The sequence below is a fragment of the Rhinatrema bivittatum genome, chromosome 6 (assembly GCF_901001135.1).
Source record: "Rhinatrema bivittatum chromosome 6, aRhiBiv1.1, whole genome shotgun sequence".
Taxonomy (NCBI): Eukaryota; Metazoa; Chordata; class Amphibia; order Gymnophiona; family Rhinatrematidae; genus Rhinatrema; species Rhinatrema bivittatum.
This window is the reverse complement of record NC_042620.1, coordinates 75,700,649-75,723,066: the sequence shown is the minus strand read 5'-3', so window position 1 is coordinate 75,723,066 and position 22,418 is coordinate 75,700,649. Positions and strand designations below refer to the sequence as shown.

Genomic DNA, 22,418 nt, shown 5'->3' with positions numbered 1-22,418 from the left:
CAGACAGAATGCTGGACTTAAACCATTGGTGTGATTCAGCATGGCACTTATGTACTGAATGTACTTTATAGTTCAATAGTATAATACATTTGAATGTATTTTGTAAGATAATTTTGTAATATAATAAGGCAGTGATGATCAAAGCAGCAGCTTATACCGCATATTGATTTTAGGTGCTTTTAGGTATACTCCATTTTATATCTAGTTTTATGCATTAGTTAAAATTGAGAGTGCAAAAATTATTAATTGAACAGTTACTCACGTACATTACCTATGTACATTAATTTTTTTCCCCAAATAAATTACAATTGTATTCAACAGAAAGAATACAAGAAAGCATTGGAGTTGGAAATCAAAGGACGAGGTCTGTCAGGGCTCGCTTTGGAAACGCCTGACTTCATGAGAGCCAAGAATGCCACTGACATTGCGAGCCAGGTCTGTGCTGGGAGAAGGAGTATGGGGGTCTGATATATGAAGAGGCTTTTAAACCTTGATGTAGTGCTAAGGGCTGTGCATCATGTTGCGCCTAACCTGGGACAGATGTGTACTTTGTGTTTCCTCAATGTCAGCCCAACAGCTGCCTTCCAAATCTGGCTCTGAAGTAAGAGATGCGGCCTGTTTGCCAGGTTTTGTTGCTCACTTTACAGTCCTTTCCTGTATCCCAGTGTACTTTCGTTTGCTCTGGGGAATGCCTTTCCATTTGCATTGACAAGCTTTGGTTAAAATAAAAAAAAAAAGCTCAGCCCACCAATTTGCACAAATAGTTAGGCATTAGCATAAAAAAACACTCCAATAGCAATAAACTGGTCCAGTCCAAACCTTTTTATACTGGCCCCATTAAGACCTTTCAAAGCACTTTACTTAGATCTAACAAGAGATTCTATACACTATAAAACTAACGGAGCCTTCTCTCTGGGATGCATGTCCTGCATGTATATGTGAATCCCCCAAAACGCCTCCATCAGATCCTCAAGCACCCTCCTACCATGTCCTGAAAATCTGGTGTGGAAAGGATATCAAAAGTGTTTAGGGAGACACACACACAGGCACAGGCACATGCACAGAGGCTTTGTGATCTTATAAGCCTTGTCCCTTCAGGATGCAGGCTAACAAGAAAAGATTCTAAGTGACTACCAACAGCTACTGCCGCACTCGTAAAGGTATTTTTATTTTTTACGAGGCTGTACCCAAACATTAGGAGTTAAACTCCTTTCCAGACTCACATGCCCATTCCCGAAGACAGTTAGTGACAGGCAGGCTCTGCTGCTGCTGCTGCTAGGACTCCTCGGATTACACCCGCTGCGCGCTGCAGCTTGCCACCTGCTCAGAAACCGAGATAGAGGAAACGCATTCCCAGGCTCTCGTGAAGCACATGCGTCTTAGTTATTTTGAATCATTGAAATTACTTTTCTTTTTTGAAAGTGCATGCTGTTGCTGGATCATAACATTCACGCAACCTTTTCTAATAAAAAAAAATATATATATATATATATAGATATATATATATCTATATATCTATATATATATATATATATATATATATATATATATACACACACACACAAATATTCAGCCCTTGAAAGAGTGGGAGGAGGAGACATCAGGGCAGATTTAGCAATAGGCAGAGTGGGTAATGCCTATGAGAGGTGTGCGCGGGTCATCAAAGGAGGACCTGATTTGGAGAGGGAGAGTGCCGCCAGCTAACCGCATGCCTAATGGCACCAGGGGCCTAAATCCACCGCTGGGAGTCATCGTCATCGTGCAGTGGTGACAGCTGTTGGCCAGGTTTGAGGTTCATGACTGCAAGTTCTGGAAGGGCTGTCATGCTAGTGAGCAAAGTTAAGTTCATTGGGAGGAGACAAAATCCCCCGGTAGTTGTGAATGAAGGCAGAGCCTAGCCCTAATTCCAGCTGAGCTGAAAGCCCAAGGGAGAAGGAGGAAAGTACAAGGTTAAAAAAAAAACCAAAACATTAAAAATGTAAGAGGTCTTCTTTAATTCTGAAACTAAGCTGGGAAAAAGTTGAAAACAGTATCAGCTCTTTACCTTGTTATTCCTTCTTCCAGATTAAATACAAACATTCTGCGGAAATGGACAAAGCCAACTACACTACTGTTGTTGACACCCCAGAGATCATTCATGCTCAGCAAGTCAAAAACCTTTCCAGCAAGGCAAGTGAAAAAGTACCCCAAGTGCACCCCCTGTGATGTGCGGTACGTCTGGAACAGAGGCACATCCAGCAGCCTCTGCGTGATGGGCCTTATACCGGGCAGGGTTTATTTGAAACATAACACAAAGCCAGCACTGAGAAGACTCGCCGAGAAGCAGCAGAGCAGGAAAGGGGCTGGAAATCTAAACAACTGCCTTTGCTTTAAGAGAAGGCTTCTGCAGTCCATAAGGGGATCGAGGCTCAAGGAACAAGCGAATCCTTTCTCAGGGAATAGGAAGGAAATGCAAGGACAGTTTGGTTGCACGATCTGGCCAAAAGGTTTCGTGGGAAAGTTTGAAAAACGTGGTGCCCCTTCTTTCTTTTTACAAGGGAAGGCCTCTCAGCTGTGCCAGCCTTAGGGAATTTGTTTTTGGCATCCTGATTAGATATTCAGTAATCTTCGTTTCTATTGGCGGTCGGCAAGGCGAGGTGTTGGCAGGACACCTCTTTCTTTACGTACTATTGCCCCTGAGTTTTAGGATGTGCACGGCTCTCTTGGACGTGAGTGTGGCTGATGGGTGTGCATGATACTCATTTAAGTTCCCCTGCTGGTGGGTGTGCAGCGTTATGATGTGAGTGCTGCTGCTGTTGGGTTTATAACAACAATGTGAGTTCTGCTGTTGTTGGATGTACAATGCTACAGTGTGAGTGCTGCTGCTGATGGGTGTGCAGTGCTACAGTGTGAGTGCTGCTGCTGATGGGTGTGCAGTGCTACAGTGTGAGTGCTGCTGCTGATGGGTGGGCAGTGCTACAGTCTAAGTGCTGATGTTGATGGGTGAGCAGTGCTACAGTGTGAGTGCTGCTGCTGATGGGTGAGCAGTGCTACAGTGTAAGTGCTGATGCTGTTGGGTGTGCAGTGCTACAGTGTGAGTGCTGCTGCTGCTGATGGGTGTGCAGTGCTAGGATGTGAATTCTGCTGCTCATAGGTGTACAATTATAATGCGAGTGCTGCTGCCGATGGGTGTGCAGTGCTACAATGTGAATTCCGCTGCTCATAGGTGTACAGCTATAATGTGAGTGCTGCTGCCGGTGGGTGTGCAGTGCTACAATGTGAATTCCGCTGCTCATGGGTGTACAGCTGTAATGTGAGTGCTGCTGCTGGTGGGTGCGCAGTACTACAATGTGAATTCCGCTGCTCATGGGTGTACAATTATAATGCGAGTGCTGCTGCTGATGGGCGTGCAGTGCTAGGATGTGAATGCTGCTGCTGCTGAATATGCATGAAACCGCTATCAGTGCCGCTGCTGAAGGCCCATGCAGTGCAATGATGAGAATGCTGCTGCTATGGCTGTACAAGGCAGTGATGTGAGTTGGGCGTGCACGATACTGATGTGAGCGCTGCTGCTGATGGCAGTGCAGTGCTATGATGAGAATGCTGCTGCTATGGCTGTACAAGGCAGTGATGTGAGTTGGGCGTGCACGATACTGATGTGAGCGCTGCTGCTGATGGCAGTGCAGTGCTATGATGAGAATGCTTCTGCTATGGCTGTACAAGGCAGTGATGTGAGTTGGGTGTGCACGATACTGATGTGAGTGCTGCTGCTGATGGCAGTGCAGTGCTATGATGAGAATGCTGCTGCCATGGCTGTACAAGGCAGTGATGTGAGTTGGGTGTGCACGATACTGATGTGAGCGCTGCTGCTGATGGCAGTGCAGTGCTATGATGAGAATGCTGCTGCTATGGCTGTACAAGGCAGTGATGTGAGTTGGGTGTGCACGATACTGATGTGAGTGCTGCTGCTGATGGCAGTGCAGTGCTATGATGAGAATGCTGCTGCTATGGCTGTACAAGGCAGTGATGTGAGTTGGGCGTGCACGATACTGATGTGAGTGCTGCTGCTGATGGCAGTGCAGTGCTATGATGCGAGTGCTGTTGGAGGGTATGTGTATACTGCTAACAGGCGTGCAGTGCAGTGATGTGAGTGCTGTTGCTGCTGGTTGTGCATGATACTGATTTAAATGCGCCTGCTTTGGGTTGGGCAGTGCTATGATGAATGGGTTGTTGATGGGTGTGCATAGTACTGATGTAGGTGCTGCTGCTATGATGTGTGTGTGCTGTGGCGGTCGGGTATATGATGTAACTGCTGTTGCTAGAGAGGGAATTAAAGAGAAGAAACATTCCTGAAGTTTGGGCATTGACCCTTTTTTAAGGTTTGAGAGGTAAATGGCGAAGCAGGTGATATTTTTACCTCAAGGGCAGACATAGAGAAACAATTAAGGAGCATAAGGCCTGACTAGGGTCTGCCCATTTACCCTTCCTGTTGCAGTAATGCATAAGCAACTCTGCCTCTGGCTTTTGCCTTAATTTCTCACAACTAAGGATCTTCTGTATTTAGCCCATGGTTTTTTTTAATGTAAATTCTGTTACAGATTCTGTCCCTACCATTTCCCCTGTTCCATTGATTCCCCATCTGATATTCGGAAGGTTAGCCGGGTAACTCAGTTCCTCCCTGGAACACCTCCAGAATGCCCCCTTATTTTATCTGCTAAACTATAGCCATATAACTACTTATTTGGCTATAATTTAACTTGATAAGTGGCTGAAAATATCAAATTTGCCATTTAGACGAATAACTTTTGGGTTATCCGTCTAAATGGCTTTTGAATAAGCCCTCCCAATTCCCCAGGACTAATATAATTTTATTTTAATATCTGACATATTTATTCTACTGATATTTCTTATTCTACAGTAGTATAAACCCCTGAAAAGGCTCATTTTTTTCATGTTCTAGTGCTGTACATTATTTGCTCTGCTGTTTAGCCTTCAGTCGCCCATCAAATAAAACAATGCATAAACAGTTTCCCATTTTTTTTGTATGCAGAAAAAGTATAAAGAGGATGCCGAGAGAACCATGTCGTCTTATGAGACAGTCCTGGACACACCAGAGATGCAGAGGGTCCGCGAGAACCAAAAGAACTTCAGCATTGTATGTACTGGCCGTCCCCAGATTTTCCTTGTATCTAATAAGTATTGTCGTTATGGCGGGAGTGGGGCGATAAGTGAGGGCCCTAGCAGATACGGATCCCGTGCTGGCTCAAATAGGGAAGCTGCTCCTTTGGGTCAGCATTTGAACCCCTTTTTATTTGTTTTATAGAGTTAAAGGGTTGTACCCCAAGATCCTTAAGATAGAAAAATAATCTCTAGTACTGTAGGGAGTGTGAAGCGCTTACATCCCTTCCATACTGTAACTTGCCCATTCAGACTTAAATGTGCATTCTCGTTCTCCTAAAAAGTAAATACTTTGATAAGTTCTGCGCTAGTCACGGCATCTGTACTTGTACTTGTTTTGTGATTTTGGTCTTATGGGCATCATCAGTAAGCCATCTTTAGCAAACAAGAAAAGGAGGAAGAGCGGCGAATGGTTTTGTTTTAGTCAAAATTCAAACGTGATTTCAACCTGTGAAATCATTCAGAAACCCAACCACTGAAAATCACAATCTTCTGGTTCTCGAGTTATATAGCTTTAAGCTGCAGCAGAATTTTTACAAATAGAAATTGTGTGAAAATGACTTTAGAAGCAGCAGTTGAAGGGTTAAAAAGGCGCTGATATAATAATCATTGTTATCTGTGGCCGAGAAGTCCTTAGGCCTCCCGATGCTAAGTTTGTATGTCACTCTGATCAAGTCGTATTAACATCACGGTTTTCTTGTCACGTTTTGTCTTACAGCTTCAATACCAGTATGATCTTAAAAACATTAAAGGAAAAGTAATGGTGGTGAAGGACACGCCTGAAATACTACGTGTTAAAGAAAATCAAAAGAATTTCAGCTCGGTACATCTTTTACACATCTTCAGTGCTAACCCAAATAATTATAGTTTTTTTTCCAATACATATACATTTCAGTGTCCCATGCTAACTTTACAGAGGTTATAGCTCAAGCTAACATTTACTGCCACTCATCCTTCCTGCTACTGCTTACATCGGACACTCTCTCCCTTTCTTTAAGTGCTTACCCGATAGGAAACTGGTTTTGTCTATGTTGGAAATATCACAATAGATCTTATGAAAGTAACACTTTTGTGCACCTTGCTTGCCTTGTGAAGGTGTCCATCAGCCATGACGTGCTGTGACTTGTTTAAAAAAAAAAACAAAAAACATTTTGACATGCAGCAAACGTACTCCCCCATCGCACTAAATTTGTCCCTTTGCATGACAGGTGTAATGTTTTTGATATATCCATCACAACAGCCATCTTCCCTTGCTCCCAAAATCAAGCACATTGCCTTAACAACATGACTGACCCCCCTACTGGCTCCATCAGACAAGACACTCAAACTCATGGTGTTCAAGATCTATTCTTTCTTGAGATGGTACTCAGTGGTCCATGCAGAGAAACCGAACTTTGTCACCCACAATAACAAGTGCTTTAGCGTCTCTCGAGACCTGATATCAGACAAAAGCATCACATTATATTTTCTGCTTCTTAACTTGTTATATTTTTTTATTCTGAATATTAAGGTTTTATATAAAGAAGATATTGGGACAGGAACACCTATTGAGGCGACCCCAGAGATGAAGAGAATTAAACGGACCCAAGATGCAATTAGCACGGTACAGTTAATGGATTGTTGCTTGTCCCCTGTGCTAAGCCACCTCAAATAATGCCACTGGCCCTCCGGCTGCCTTACACAGAGCTAACAAGTGGTTTTATAACATGATTGGCAGAATCAGTATCATGTGCCTAATTGTAGTTAGAGTTATGGTTAAAAAAGTATTGTTCACTTTAAGAAAATATTTGCTAATAAATAAGTGCTTATGCTTATATAACTTCTGGTTAGTTTGTATTAGGAAAATGATTAACTATTGGCTTTTTCAGATTCCTGAATAATCCAGTTGCACACATGTCCTTTAACCCTACGCTGAGGTTCCCCTCCACCCCATAACAGACAGGACTGTAAAGTTTGAATTTGGGAACATCAAATTTTATATTTTTGTATTATAGTTTGTGTTTTCAACATTAGTACTATTGGAAGTAGGTGGTGACTTCCCAAGAAGTGTCCTGCTTTTCAGAGGACGTGTACATTTGCTTTCCATTAGTCACACTGAGAATATTTCAAGCTTGAGCAAATGTGGTGATTAGTTTTAACCATTGCCGAAAGCTTGGTACATTTTCATCTTCCGTGACAGTGTTGGTCAGCCAAGAACCAAGTACAAGACTTCCCCATTGGGACAGCTGCTGTTCCCATGGATACGAGCCCAGTTTTCTGGCATGAAGGGAGATTGCAGTGTTACTTTGCTGGATCGACTATATGAATTATACAAATTTCTATAATTATAAAAATGAATTAATAATTATAAAAATGAATTATAAAAATGAATTATAAAAATGAATTATAAAAATTATAAAAATCGACTATATGAATTATAAAAATTATAAAAATTTTGTTTTTAAGTTTGTTGTCACTACAGTTGTTTACTCCTGGTTCGATGTAAACCGATCTGATATGGCTTGCCCATGAAGGTCGGTATAGAAAAGTGTTAAATAAATAAATAAATTACATTCATTACCCAGAGAGGGATGGGGGATGGGGGGTCTAATAGGTAGAATGTGCCAGGAATCAGAAGAGTGTCTGAGATTTGTGAGCCCAAATCTTGCTTTCTTGGCAATGCTGGCTTCACCTGTGCAAATTATATTTTGTCCCTAGCCCTCAGTTTATCCAAATGAGATTGGACATTTAGAGCAACAATTTAGCACATTTGAGTTCTTATCTGGATCAAAGGCACTACATAAATACATATTAGTATGTCTACTATTGTGTTTGTTTATATATAGTACCTGTTTTACATGCGCGTACTACTACGGTCTAAACTGCAAGTTTAAAGTATCTTTGTATTTGTACGATAGATGCAAAGATTAAACATGAGTATGTTTAATGTGCTTAATATAGATCCTTTGCTTTTCAATGGGTTTAACTTTGTAGATTAAATACAAGGAACATATTGGACAAGGCACTCCAATTCCTGACCTTCCCGAAGTGAAACGTGTCAAGGAGACACAGAAGCACATCAGCTCGGTAGTGGCTGATACTTTCTAGATTTGTCTGTGTGAAAGCACCTCCTTGCTTACCCTACTAAACCATCCGCTGTTTCCTTTCTAATGTCAGCTCAGCAGCTTGCTATGGCACTACCAGAATCTGTGAACTTGTACACTGCAGAAAAGGCTGGGAGAGTCTCTGCCTGGATGTTTTCTTACTGTTTTTACTGTTTAATCTATCCCTCATTTTCTAATGACCAAGTTACTCACTCCCTGTTTTATTGTAACTTTTATACGCCTTGCTGTTAATTGGTTTCTCCCCTTGTTCATTGTAAACCAGTTCAATAAGACCTGTCTTGAGCATCGGTATATTAAAAGAACTTAAATAAATAAAATAAGTAAATAAATGTGGTTTGTTTTCAGCCCCGTAGAACCGAGCGGTGCTGTCAGCACTTCCCTCTGGGATCGTGATGGCCTATTGGTACTTTAAGGAGGCCATTTTTAAAAAGTGCCCACATTGTTGCAAAGTCCGTGAGTGCTTTTTCCCTGCTGACTTTGCAGCAGTCCTCAGAAGGAAAGGGCATGTATACTTTCCCTTTCAAAATTGCCCCAGGAAAAAGTATCCTTACAGATTTTCACCTGTTGTTTTCTGCGGATATTTTTTCTCTGAAAAACCACATCATGGTTTTGAAAATGCAAAACTACGGGCGTTGTTGCCTCCCCTGACCTCACCCTGCCTCTGTGCCTGCCTGCTTTTTCCCACAGGTAAAAGTATACTTATTGTTGATCCCCTCAAGTACCTGTACCCAGGGAAAAAGTGGGCAATTTTCAGACAGCCAATTTGCACAAGTAAATGGCTTTTGAAAATTGCCCTCTAAGTACTGAATGTATTTCTTTAACTTCTAGTGCTGCGTTAACTGCAAAGCTAAAATCCCTCTGCCAGTGACAATCCCCTTCTTCATCTGCCTGTCCATTTTGTCTGACCTCTTCGAATGCTAATTGCTTTATTGCTGTTTCCTAACAATTTAACTCATTTATTTCATTGCCTTTTTGGATGTATTATGCAGTGTGTTTTTTTTCATTAGTTGTGCATAGCACTATTCTTGTGGCTGGGTCCTGAGACAAGAGTTATGGTAAACAGTGAAAAAAACAAAGAATAAATCGCATAGGAAGCTACCCTGAATGAAAGTGAAAGCTCCAACTGATAAACTTATTATTTGTGCAAAAGTTCATGCAGTCCAGCAGTGTCAATTGATTTTTATCATCAATACACTGGCGCTCAAACTAGTTCTCAGCCTCCCACCCCCTGCCAGTCAGGTTTTCAGGATATCCCTAATCAACATGCATCAGATTTATTTGCATGCACTGCCTTTTCATGCATATTCCTTAGGACTATCCTGAAAACCCTGCTGGTGGGAGGAAGGGCATCCCATGTTCAGTTTGAGCGCTGCTGTATTAACACATTAATCCCAAGGCTAGCATGATGCACGGTGGGAGACTTGGGTCTGATTGTCAGTTTGCGTGGGATGAGGATGCGGCTGGCATGGCACCCACAGCCCCTGATATAGGGGAGGGGATGTAGACACAGGTGCTGCTCTTACCCTGGCAGGCTGAAGTAGGTCTTGTGCTCACTGCAACTTCTTTGTGGAGCCAGAAGAGGTGGCCGAGGGCACGTCTGGCATATGAAAGATGGCGGCATGAGAGAACTGGAGAATGTGAAGCCTGGATATTATAATAGTTTGAAAAAGAAAAAAGAAAACAGAGGGAGAGCAGCCATGCAAGGTAGCAAAGAAAAGTTAAAATACCAACACATTTACAGTATATATAATTCTGGGAAGGACAACTTTTTGACACATTTAGCATTAGAAGTTATCTAAAAGAAGAAGTATAAACTAGAAATCTAAAATGTCAGTTTGGTGTGGTTTCAGTCAGTGTGCCTTCCTACAGAGAGAAGTTAAAGATGTGTGAGCTGCTAACTCCCTGACCGTCTTTCTCTGGGTGCTTTTCCTTATCCCCTGCAGGTAATGTACAAAGAAATCTTGGGGGTAGGAACCCCAACCAGAGCGACTCCAGAGATGGAGAGAGTCAAACGCAATCAAGAAAACATTAGCTCGGTATTTCATAAAGGCTTAACACTACCTTAACCCTCACCCTTTAAAAATAACAATGCATAACATCTTTCTGCCATAGTCACTTTTCCCCCTCCGTAGCTCAATAATTACTCATCCCTTCGCCTTTTTCTATTCTAACATTTTTGAGTGTTTTACACTGCATTACCTGCTTTAAAAGATTTGGTGAGGTCCGCTGTAAAATTAACATAGTAGCCCCTGCCACACTACCGTGCCTCTTAACGCTTCCAAATTGCTTTTCAGCTGAACTCAGTTGCTTACAAAAATAATCCGCACTGGCGCTTCTCTGTGTCCGACTTCTAGAACACTTGTGTGACGTGCAAAGAAAGGTGAACGCTTCTTACCGCAGATCCGAGCATTGCGCCTTTAATTTGTGCATCTCTTGCTGTCATTTTTTTTCCCCTCCCCCCTTTGGACACTTTCTCGTATCTCTCAGGTTTTGTACAAAGAGAACTTGGGCCAGGCGACCCCAACCCCTGTCACCCCAGAGATGGAGCGAGTCAAGCGCAATCAAGAAAACATTAGCTCGGTACTGAAGAATAAAACGAAAGAAAAGAGCTCCCTTTAACTCGATAATACAAAGAGCTTCTTAACACTTAGAACGTACTGATTGCCATCATCGTTCCCCGGAAAAATGCTAAAGGGGTTTGATTCACCCAAAAACCTTTTGGCCTCTGCAGGGCAAGTACTGGGGAGGAAAAAATATCCCTGAGTAATAGCCACCCTCAAAGCACATATTAAACAAAGCAAGATTCATTGTGGCTCAAAATATATACGGTGTGTATATCTATTCAGACCATGCAGGAGTCCACTCACAAAAACGTGCGGCTTTTATTTACCTCTGGCAGCTCTCAGGCAGAAATATCTTTACTCCAGATTCAGGCTGGTGTTTATCTGGCCTGGAACGTTGTTCCAGTCTCATCTCTCTCGTTATGTCTTAGGGGACCAATTTCAACCTGTTTAAAATGTTTCTGCTTCTCAGAGGAAGCAGACACATTCTATCTGGAAGAAAGCACCTACTTTCACTTTTCATGGGAAGTACAGTTTTCAAATTAACGACCCAGGTAAATCGGGTGTCTGAAAATTTCCCATCCTTAATCCAACTAAAAGTACATGCGGGGTTCCATAGCGCGTGTGTTTTTAGCTGGGCTGAGGGAAGGAGAGGGGCAGGGCAGTGATGATGGAAAACGAAGCACGTAGATTGGATTTTGAAAATTTGCCTGCGGAAAATCAGGTGCAAAGTGGGTCCTTTGTAACAGTGGCCAATTTTTAATGGGAAAATATCGCACATTTTTCCCTTTGAAAATTAGATGCAAGGTCCACAGAAAGAAAGCACACACAGACAGTGCCCTGGGTGGATTGTTTGAAAATTGCTGCCATATTTTAAAAACATACTTAATAACCTTCACTTGAGCTTAATAGTTTCCCATTCAAAATTTTGAAGTGCCAGTACCACTTTTCCTGCCAGGGATTGTGGTGTTCGCCTTTTAGAAGCTGCGTTGGCATATTTTTACACTCAGGTTTGCCAATATAGAATGTATATTATCTCTCTTCACCTATTCTGAGCCATCCAGCTTTACTTACATTCACATCTTTTGCCTTCTGTCTCACACAGACTGTCACATCTCAAGCGCTCATACTTGCATTCCACAAACTTTACTTGTAAACCCACCCTTTTTGCACATTAATATCCACTCAAACACGGGAGCATGTTTAAATGAGGCAATGTGGTGACTATTTATTTATTTTATTTATTTAGCATTTTTTATATACCGAGGTATAGCAGGGTTGCCTTCACTCCGGTTTACATACAAAACAACCAGTTACATTGAACGATGTTTGAAGTTTAAAAATTAACAATAATGAGAAATGACATAACTAGGAGAATGAACGAAACAAGATAACACAGTGTAGATACCCTGAATAGAAGAACAGAGATATCTGGGAACATCGTATAAAGAGGGCATCTGTATCATGAAGTAGGGGAGATAGACTTAGGGGATATTAAAGGATAGCAGGCTATGTTATTGAACTTTAAAAGTACTTTAAAGTCGTAGTGACTAGAGTGTAAGCCCTTAGTTCAAGCCGACATTGTGACTGGAGCATGCTCATGGCATTTCCTCCAGCCAAATCCAGAGGTCGGTGAAATCAGGAGAGTGATTGCGCTTAGGAAAGGGAGAATGAGGCATACGCAGGTTGTAACGATGCTAATCTCGAGCTACATGATTCGGAGTGGGCGGCTGGGGCTGGGCTAAACACCTGGGAATGGAGGGGGATCTTTAAAATGTTTCCCAAAATGTGCCAGGTCTCCGAGCCACATTTATTTTTAACACAGAAAACTTTCCAGAGGAGAGTCAAAAGTCGTTGACTTTGGCAAGTAAACATACTCAAATTCTAAGTCCCAAATTTGGGTGAATCGAGCCCTACAAGAACTGCCTCTTAAACAAATCCCATGTATTCCATTTTTACAAAGATCTAACCTTCCCTTCATATCTTGTTGTTTGTGTTTGTTTTTTTTAATATGGTTTATATCATTCTAAATCCTTTTCACCTGCTTTCTCTCAAACTTGCACTCTTGAAACCTTTTTTCCCTTTTGATATATTTTTCATTTCACTAATTGCTCTGTTCCTTTCCTGATCAGCTGTTTGCTGGTGCATTGCACATTTGCACTAAAATATAACAGTTGACTGTTCAGCACCCAGCAGTTTATTGTCTTTTCCTTGCTATTGCAATCGCCGATGACTTTCTTGTATCCTACAGGTATTTGTGACAAAAGAGATGCAGCACTGCTAGCCCAGGAGATTAAAAATTAGACTTGCAAAGGAAAATGCCTTCTAAAATGATATATTTTTAAAGTCTTTGAGCTATATTTTTTCATGGTCCCATATATATGTAATTAGCTTGGAGCAATTATAATATTCATTTTTCAATGCCTAACTCTACTGCTTTTTTTATACTGCTTTTTGCTGTTTTTAATATATTCCGAAAAGTTTATGTTAGAGAAGTCTAAAAAGCATTTCTTGCTGGGGTTTTATTTTATTTTATTTTTTTAGACACTTTTGTTTGTATTTCTCAGGTTTCATACAAAGAGAACTTGGGGATTGGAACCCCAATCCCTGTCACTCCAGAGATTGAGAGAGTCAAACGAAATCAAGAACACATTAGCTCGGTATTTGTAAAAATAAAATACAATAAAAACAGAGTCCCATTAACACAATAATAAGGAAAGCTTTTTAACCCCTAAAGCCTGTTGGTCTTACCCTCTCTTTTTTTGACAGCTGAAAATGTTTCAGCTGCACACAGACTTTTTCACCGGGTGCAGTGGTGTGCAGTGCAGTAAAACGTAGAAGTACATTGTGGGCAGTCCAACTAACTCTGTGTAAGCGTTGATTTAATATTTTCACTCTTTTGAAACGTTTTTATCCTTCCCTGAGCAAATTTGTGAAGCCTTATTAATCTAACAGCTCTTTTAGCATTGAATTTATATGCAAAATTAATATTAGACTCTCACAGGGTTCGATAGTTTTGTGCTTGTTGTGGCATAGTCCTATTTAAAGCATAATATTTTTCTTAGTTGTACATGATTATTCATATTCCCTCTGCTATGTTGATATTTACTCATATCTAGAAAGTACTATTCATTCTTTTTTTTGCACTATTTCAACTTAGGCCTAGATTTATCAAAATGCTATAAATTTTGCATGAATAATGACCGTGATAAGGAAAAGGAGTGTGGCTATGATAATTTTAGAGCTACAGCACACAGTGCTAGTTTAACACGGAGAGAGCGGGAGAGATGCTTTATAAGGTTCTTATAGTAGTTAACTATTTATATCACTATAGGAGGGCAAGCTAGTAACTCGAGGAGAGGTTTTGGTGATGGTCTAGGGTTTTGGGGCCAGTTTTACATGCACAGTGAGACGTGTGAACAGCACGGTGCACATCAGTGAAGGTTTAATGTGATTTTGAGTGAGGAAAGTTACAGAAAGATGAGATTTCTACAATATTCTTTTGCTCTAGCTTGATAGTACCCTGTTACACTATGGCACACTGTGTAATGTCCCTCATTTTCATAGACCCTGCCCAAACCCCTCCCCTTTGAACAAATTTCAAAAATTTGCATTCGCATTGCACGATGCGATAAATAATGCATGCGTTATGGCATTATTGCGGGCGTTATGGCCCTAAGGTCATCGATAACGGCCTAACGCACTATGATGAATGACCCTGTAATTTCCCGAAGAGTTTAGTTACGGCTAAGCTTTTGCACATGGTGATAAGCTCTGCGCGTACTATGTGCAATGTACATACAGATTTACCAAGCATTTTCAAAGTGAACTTGAGCACAGAAATTTTGCTTTGCAAATTCCTCCCTGATTGGTGGGGAATGCGTGTGATTATCCCTGCTCAAAGTTGCACTCGCTCCAAGCAGGGTGGAACCCACAACAGTATCTGGTAAATTTTAAAAGGACTGCGCGTATTGCAATGCGAGGAAAGACACTCCTCACTTCCTAAAGTACGAGGGTAGCGTTAGGGGGTGGTGCTACAGACACATTCAGAGGCATTCGTTGTAAAATTGACATCACTAAAGAATTTTAGTCTTATAAGCCATGAAAAGTCTAACAAGAGGAGTTGATTTGTACACTGCAGTCTCTGCTAGATGCTTTGTACAAATCAACTCCTTTTCATTGCTGGGAGAGAAAGGGATAGGAAAAGGGCATGGTGGTTAAGAAGAGCGGTGAGAGAAAAAAACAACCCCAAACCAAAGATTTTCATTTCTCTTGATGCTACTTGCTCCTGCCTGGTATCTCCCTCCCTGCCCTCCCACCCATGCCCAGCAGCAGTGAATGCAGTGATTGGCTTCTCTGAGAAATGGTCCCAATGTTTTATGGAGCACCTGGGAGGAGGTTTGGCAAAAGAGAGGACAATGCTGGGTAGCGGGCAGAAGAGAAGGGGGGTGCTACTGCTGCTGGGCATGGGTAGTGGGGGCATAGATGGGGGACACTGGGCAGGGGTGAAAAGCAACAGGAGAAATTAAAATCGTTTTAGTAGTTGAAGAATTTCTTTCTGCAGTTTGCAGTCATCCCTGCACCCCAGTATCTCCCTCTCTGCTCTCCCGCCTGTGCCCAGCAACAGTGGCACACCCCCCCCCCCCCCCCCCAGCACTCCTCCCCTGCACTTTCCCAGCTTATGCCCCCTGCTCAGTCATTAAATGTTTTCAAGCATGAAAATCGTTTTACTGTTAAGAATTTGTTTGAAAATAATTAATGGGAGTGTAATTACCGTTGATTGTGAGAACACCCCTGCTGCCCTAGCACATTCATCTGCATTGACTTTGTTCTTACTTGTTTGTGCTAGGATAGCAGCGGTAAGGCAAGACGACGACGTGAATCCTTCTGTACACCTCGTCGCTGACTTGTAATAAGGACATGTGAGAGAGGCATGGGAATTAAGCTGCTGTACTAATAGGTGAATTTTAAAAGCCTGGCGCCCGCCCAAATCGGGAGACAGGCACACAAGTTGGGCCAGCACGCGCAGAGCGGATTTTAAAAGGCGCCCAAGTATGCGCGTATCTTCCACCACGCGCACAACATTTTTTTTTCAAAAAGGAGCGGATCGTGGGCGTTCCTGGATTTCTCAATGAAACCAGACCATAAATACTTATGCACACAAGCGTGCCGGGGTCCCCGCCATAGAACATTACCTCTGCTTTGGATGGTGTGTAAGTCATAAAACCAAAAAATATAGGCATGTCAGCAGGTTTTTAAGGGTCGGGTTAATGGGGGAAGAGAGACTATTAAACCTGGGGGGTTTGGAAGTCCTATCCCTTGCCTGGGCGAATTGGGAACAAACTGGGAAAACTGGTAGGTATGTGTGTCTACTAAACTCCCCCCACTTACATGGTAGAAGCGGCATTTGTGCACATAATTGCGCACCTACATAAAATTGCGCACACGTGTGCATGTTCAGCCTATTTTATACCATACACGTATATATGCGCATATGTTATAAAATGTCCATGTCTCATGATGTGAGCCAGCAAACACGCACACGTGCCCCCACACGACTGTTTCAAAGTTACCATCTAAGTATAGTATTTTCCCGTGCCTTCCCTCCCTACTATTTTCCTTTAACTTTCTACAAATTGAGGTATTTCTTATTTTTAGGAGTTCCTGTTTTGGGGGTCTGCTGAAGACCTTGTGCAAGAATATACACTGCTATAAGGCTAATAAGGGGGAAAAGAGGAAGAGAGATTTGGTGTGAAGAGTGTTCAGTTATTTTTTTGTACAGTGTTGGTAAAAGGCTGCTCGTCTTATTTGTCAGGATTCTATCTGTATTTAGGGAATACAATATTCAAAAGGGCATGGAATAAACACTGAATTTCCCTACAGGCTAAAGGATGGAAATGAAAAAATGGTGTAACCTATGTTAATATTAGGTGTAACACTTCTGCATGGGGTAACCTGCACAGTGGCAGTTACTACCACCCTTAACAGGAGGCATTGGGACAAATCTCCTGGAGCGGCAGTTACTACCATCCAGGCATAGGGTTAATCTGCATGCACTGGCAGTTACTACCACCCTTAGCATAAGGTATGGGGTAACCTCCATGGAGCGGCAGTTTTACCTCCCTTAACAAAAAGAATGGGGTAACCTGCACGGAGTGGCAGTTACTACCACACTTAGCAGAAAGCGTGGGGCAACCTGTCTGGAGCAGCAGTTATTACCACCCTTAGCAAAAAGCATAGGGGTAACCTGCATGGAGCGGTAGTTACTACCACCCTTAACAGAAGGCATGGGGTAACCTGCATGGAGCAGTAACTTGCTGGGCAGACTGGATGGACCTTTGGTCTTTATCTGCCATCATGTACTATGGGGCCGATGCAATAATCTTCGTGGAATGTGGGCGCTGACTTTTCAGCACCTGCTTTCTTAATGCACACATGGCGCCTGCAAGGGGGGGGGGCGCCATGCAATATGTAAATTAGGGGGTCGCACTAGGAAGGAGGCGCTAGGGTCGCTTGCGCGACCTTAGTGCCTCCTTGCTAACGCGACCCATCTCAGCTGCCGGTTATGAAGACAGACGCCAGTAAACTCGACCTCGGTTTTCATAACCTGCCTGTCTGCCAGTAATGAAAATGGCCGCCGAGTTTACCGGCGTTGGTCTTCATAACTCGGTGGTCTGCCGAGTTATTTTTTACTTTAAAAAGGAAGTACAGAAAAGCAATTTTTTCTGCTTTTCTGTACTTCTTTTCAATGCGCTCAGCTATTAACGCCTGCTCCAGGCAGGCGTTAATATCTGAGCGATAAATGTCCATCTGAGACGCACATTTATCTTTTTGCATGCGGAATGAATGAGTAATAGGCTCATTCCCATGCATTTGCATGTGATGAACGCTATTACATTCACTCCGCGTCCAACGCGGGTTAAATAGGCACTAATCCCCCTATTACATTAGGGGGTGGATTAGCGCCTATTTATCCCGCGTCCGGCTGCAGGTTATACAGTGCGCGCGGCTGAGCATCGGCCCCTGTGTTACTATGTTATTACTTTGAGACTTAACCAAAGAAAAATGATATTCTGCAACGAAAGGTGTGATGTGACAAAACTGCAAGACTTAAAAGTGAACTCTCAATGCAGCAACAGATTTTTAAACAGAAATATGTTTCTGCGATCAGTTTTTTTGTCGCTAAACTGATTGCAGATAATAGGAACTCCTTTACATATGGAAACTTCATTAAGCAGTGCATGGCTGCAGTTACTGGAGGGGTGTACCCAACAAGAAGCATGCTCTCCGTTTTGTAAGTTTAACAAGTACAATTACACAAAGAATTGAAAGAATGGGGACATACCTGTCTATCCAGCTGCCCAAAACAAAATTAACAATTTTGGCTTATTTTCCTTTGCACTTGATGAAAGTAACGATGTACATGACAGGTGCAATTTCTACTTCTTATCCATGGGGTTAACTCTAATTTCAACCTCTGAGGTGCTTGCTAGTCTCCTAAGCCTCAAGGGAACAAAGGAAGGGACATTTTTGCACATCTTTGTGAAACATTTGGTAATTTGGCCTTAGACTGGGCAAAGTTAGATGTGACAACTGATGGTGCTGCAGGCATGGTGGGTAAAAGGAAGGGACTCAGCCACATAAATAGGGAAATGGATGAACGTGGTCTTGCACATCCAATACAAATCCTCTACATTTTATTTATTTATTTATTTGTTGAGTTTTATATACCGACATTCGGTAGAGCCATCATAACGGTTTACAAAAATATACATTTTTCTTAGCAGTTGTGTAACAGAAAAAACAATGTGAACGTTATACATTTTCTTAGCAGTTGTGCAACAATAAAAACCAATTTGAACAATATCAGAAATAAGCATATCAAGTCCAGAGAGCATTATTAGGTTGGAAGAGGAGGGTATGCAGTTCAGGGTGAAGAGAATGTATTAAGAGGTTTATAACTGAGAGTTCAGTTGAGAGTTGGAATGATCAGACGTCTGAGGGTCAGTGTAGAATTTGCGGAACATTAGTGTTTTTAAGTCCTTTTTGAATATTTTTAGGTCGTGTTGGGTTCTCAGGAATTTAGGTAGGGTGTTCCAAAGTTTAGGTGAAGCAAGCATTATGCTGCAGCAGAGTAGTGCAGTGAGAGTCCGTCATGAGGGTAGTTGTGTACGTTGTAATTTTTATCCGAGCAAACGGTCTTGATCACAAATAATTTCAGGAATCTTTCTCATCTTGACTGTGTATGAAGATGTGCTGTACCACACAGAAGTGCGATGGCTGAGTAGGAGTAGAGTTTTAAAACATTTTTATGAACTGCTTCTTAAAATTAATACATCTCTATTGACAAAGAACAAAACTGTCCTTGAGCTCGCCAGTCAGGAATAGAAATGGTACCTCACCTTTTCAAACGATATAAGAGGATTCTTGAACTGCCTTAATCTACAGCTGGAAGGTGAAGTGAAACTCATGTGTGACGTATTCACATATAAAGGCGTTTGAAGGTAAACGAAGACTGCTTGCAAAGCACGTGAAGGAGGGAAACTTGGCTCATTTAAAAAAGTATGCTGACATACTGGAAATATTGCAAACTGAAATCCAGCACACATTTTTGTGAGCAACATGACCATGACAAGACATGAGCCTTTTTCAGAATCCATATGAAACTGAAGTAGATGAAACCCTGACTTCCTGCCAGCTTGAGTTGATTGAATTCAAGTCAAATAATCTTAAATTCTATGCTGCCCTTCCCCATCAGATGTATTGAGACATTTAAAAAAAATTGCCTTGTAATACGTCCATCAACTTTGGCAACACCTATATGTGAGCAAACCTTCTCAAGAATGAAATTACTTAAATATGAGATGAGATCAAGAATCATTGAAAAGATCAGTCATTGAGACTGAATTTGACCACCATGGAGCACGTCAGCCAGAAAAAAGCTGTAATTCACACTAATTAGAAGAAAATGTAGAAACATAACCGTCACTGAACTTTAGTATTTTCAGAATGTTAACAGTAAATGTACATCATTTATGATGTTCATCTGTTGTACCTTGCTGAGAGAAGGTTTTTTTGGACGATGCAGCAGGTGCTGTCGAACTACATTTCTAAATTTGTGCAATAGCAAGTTTGGTTTTGTTTGTTATTCCCTACTTTGCAAACTTTGAGACCCAAGAGCCTCTCCCTACTCCCCACTCAACAAACGTCTTGGCCCTTTGAGTAGTTTCAAAGGTCCAATAGGGCTCTCATTCCAAAACCTTTGGGGACCCCTGCTCTAATATGTTTTTAAACATAACCCATACATGTTAAAACTCTGGCGGCTGGCTCACTTCTTCTGTTTCTTCCAGTCAGCACAGGTCCCAGTTTCAGAAGGCCTGAACCAATTCTGCGTTTATGCCTACAACCTAGTTTCCTATTTTCTTCGAGCTCTGTTTCCCTGTCACATGGTGAGTTAGTTGGGTTCTCTGGGCTTGACTGATCAAGGTGTTTTTTCCCCATAGATACAGAATGGGAGAAAAGCCTTACAGTTAAATTTTCAAAAGGTTGAGCATGGAAAAATGAGCACACACAGTACATGCATAAATAGTTAGTGTAAGTAAGGGTTTATGCACAAATATACATGTGTAGAAAAGAGGCAGTCCAAGGGTGTTTCCAGGCAGGGCCAACAGCTCTTTTAAGAGAGAATTTTGTGTGTAGATTTGGCAACTCACACGTGTAATTTTACACTTGTAAGTTATATTGCATAAGTGATATCAAATGGATTTATACTGAATTATTGGCTGGGTGGGAGGTGTGGGTGAAATGGGGTGAGTTCAGGCTGAAGAACTAGGAGGGTCTCGATGATATGGAGATGGGCTGGGCAAACCTGTGGAGGAATCAGAAAACTGATTAAATTCCTTACGTATGCATTTGGGTAAATTTGCTGACTTGCATGCGTAAATAGGTAAGTCCTGCTTATTTTTCACACATAAATTATCTGCACATATGATTTTAAAATAGTTTTGAAAAATAAGCGATTTTTTTTTTTTTGCATCATGTATATTCAATGGCTCAGTGGCACTTAGCTGGATAAATTCTGACTTATCCGGTTAAGTGGCTGCCTCTAAATGCCGCCATTTAGTCGGATAAGACTCAAAAACCCCTGCTTATCCTGATAAATAATGCTTTTTAAGACCTCTGTGGCTATTTTAGTTGGATAAGTAGTGCTTTCTTTTCCCAACTTATCTGGCAAAGTTAATTCTATGTTCGCGCATATCTAAACATCCGCGCAGATGTTGCAGGGTAGATTTGCGCATACTTTATAACCCATGTGTATCATAAAATAGTAGGGTGGATCTGTGCATGACCTTATATGCGCATACATGGGCATGTACGCAGTTCTTTACAAGTTATCCTCTTAATGAATCAGGCCCTATCTATGAGACTAGTAACTATTTAATCAGACTGGCCAATTCAGACTCTTGCCACATCACGAAAAACTCTATTATGAGCGATACAAGGTGCAGAGCCATATTTCTGGCATTTCATAAACTAATCTTTTGCCCTATCTCATAATCCCGAGGGGGATTCAACTCCTGTTTCAGTACTAAGGGCTTTAAAGAACGAAAAACAAATTTTATAATTGTTAATGTAGGGGTTTTTTTTCTTTTATAGCTGTTAGGTGTGTGTATGCGCCGCGCGCTGTTGGAAAACAATAGGGCTTTGTGTGAGGCTCAGCCTGTTCCTGGTGTCACAGGTGGCTTTGTGCGGCTCAGCAAGCCGCACTTTTTACATGCACACAAACACCAGGCCGGTCTTCAGTAATGCTCAGCAGGATTTTGTTAGCTGCTTGTCAGGTCAGAAGCCAGAGGGAACTCCTTAATAAGTGACATCAACTTTGTTTTACAGGAAGGTCGACATCAGTTATTGAGATGTTGTGTGACTCATATTGTTCACGTTAATTCATGATACTTTTAAAAAATCGTCAATTGATCCAATACATATTTGACAGTCAATTTCAAATGTGGAACTTAAAAAAAGCATTTCTTTTAACCCTTTTAGCGCTGTCTTTTGCCCCAAAAAACAAAACAAAACATTTTTTTGGACCCTTAACAGTTCTTTTGGGCCAACTGGAGAAGGGATAGTGCTTAAATGAGAGGATTTGTTAACATTATTATCATCATTAATATGTTTTATTTTTTATTTTTTCTTGCCTTTTCTTTTTTTGGGCACTTTCATATATATTTCAGGTTTTATACAAAGAGAATCTGGGGACTGGGACCCCAACAACCACTACTCCAGAGATCGAGAGAGTTAAACGCAATCAAGAGAATTTTAGCTCGGTATTTACAAAGAAAGTGACACCCCCCCCCCCCCCCAAACCTTTCCCCCTTTCACTATTTTAACCGTTTGCAATCAAGATGAACCCTTAACTTATAAAAGAGGTCCTCTAACACAAGCCGTCCTTCCTGGCATACTATTGTAATTTTGAATGCTTTTTTTTTTTATTTATTTTCCTACAATATTTGAGCCTTTTTTTTTTTAATCCACTCCTTGTAAACCTTTTGCTTCTCTTAAAATGTTTCATTTTATATTAGGCTTGCTCAGAAGCTAT

At 41.6% G+C, this 22,418-nt stretch overlaps 1 protein-coding gene across 28 annotated transcripts in view; it reads left to right on the top strand.

Moving 5' to 3' along the window:
• The window catches only part of NEB (nebulin), a 421,259-nt gene that overhangs the window by 353,505 nt on the left and 45,336 nt on the right, over nucleotides 1–22,418 (top strand). For 18 of the 28 annotated variants that reach the window (XM_029605471.1, XM_029605466.1, XM_029605487.1 and 15 more), the window contains 10 exons: nucleotides 322–435; nucleotides 2,065–2,169; nucleotides 5,030–5,134; nucleotides 5,876–5,980; nucleotides 6,668–6,760; nucleotides 8,131–8,223; nucleotides 10,205–10,297; nucleotides 10,749–10,841; nucleotides 13,390–13,482; nucleotides 22,054–22,146. In XM_029605471.1, coding sequence (XP_029461331.1) covers nucleotides 322–435; nucleotides 2,065–2,169; nucleotides 5,030–5,134; nucleotides 5,876–5,980; nucleotides 6,668–6,760; nucleotides 8,131–8,223; nucleotides 10,205–10,297; nucleotides 10,749–10,841; nucleotides 13,390–13,482; nucleotides 22,054–22,146 — 987 coding nt within the window. The remainder of the gene's footprint in view (nucleotides 1–321; nucleotides 436–2,064; nucleotides 2,170–5,029; nucleotides 5,135–5,875; nucleotides 5,981–6,667; nucleotides 6,761–8,130; nucleotides 8,224–10,204; nucleotides 10,298–10,748; nucleotides 10,842–13,389; nucleotides 13,483–22,053; nucleotides 22,147–22,418) is intronic. The other 10 variants (XM_029605476.1, XM_029605467.1, XM_029605491.1 and 7 more) reach the window with 7 other exon arrangements.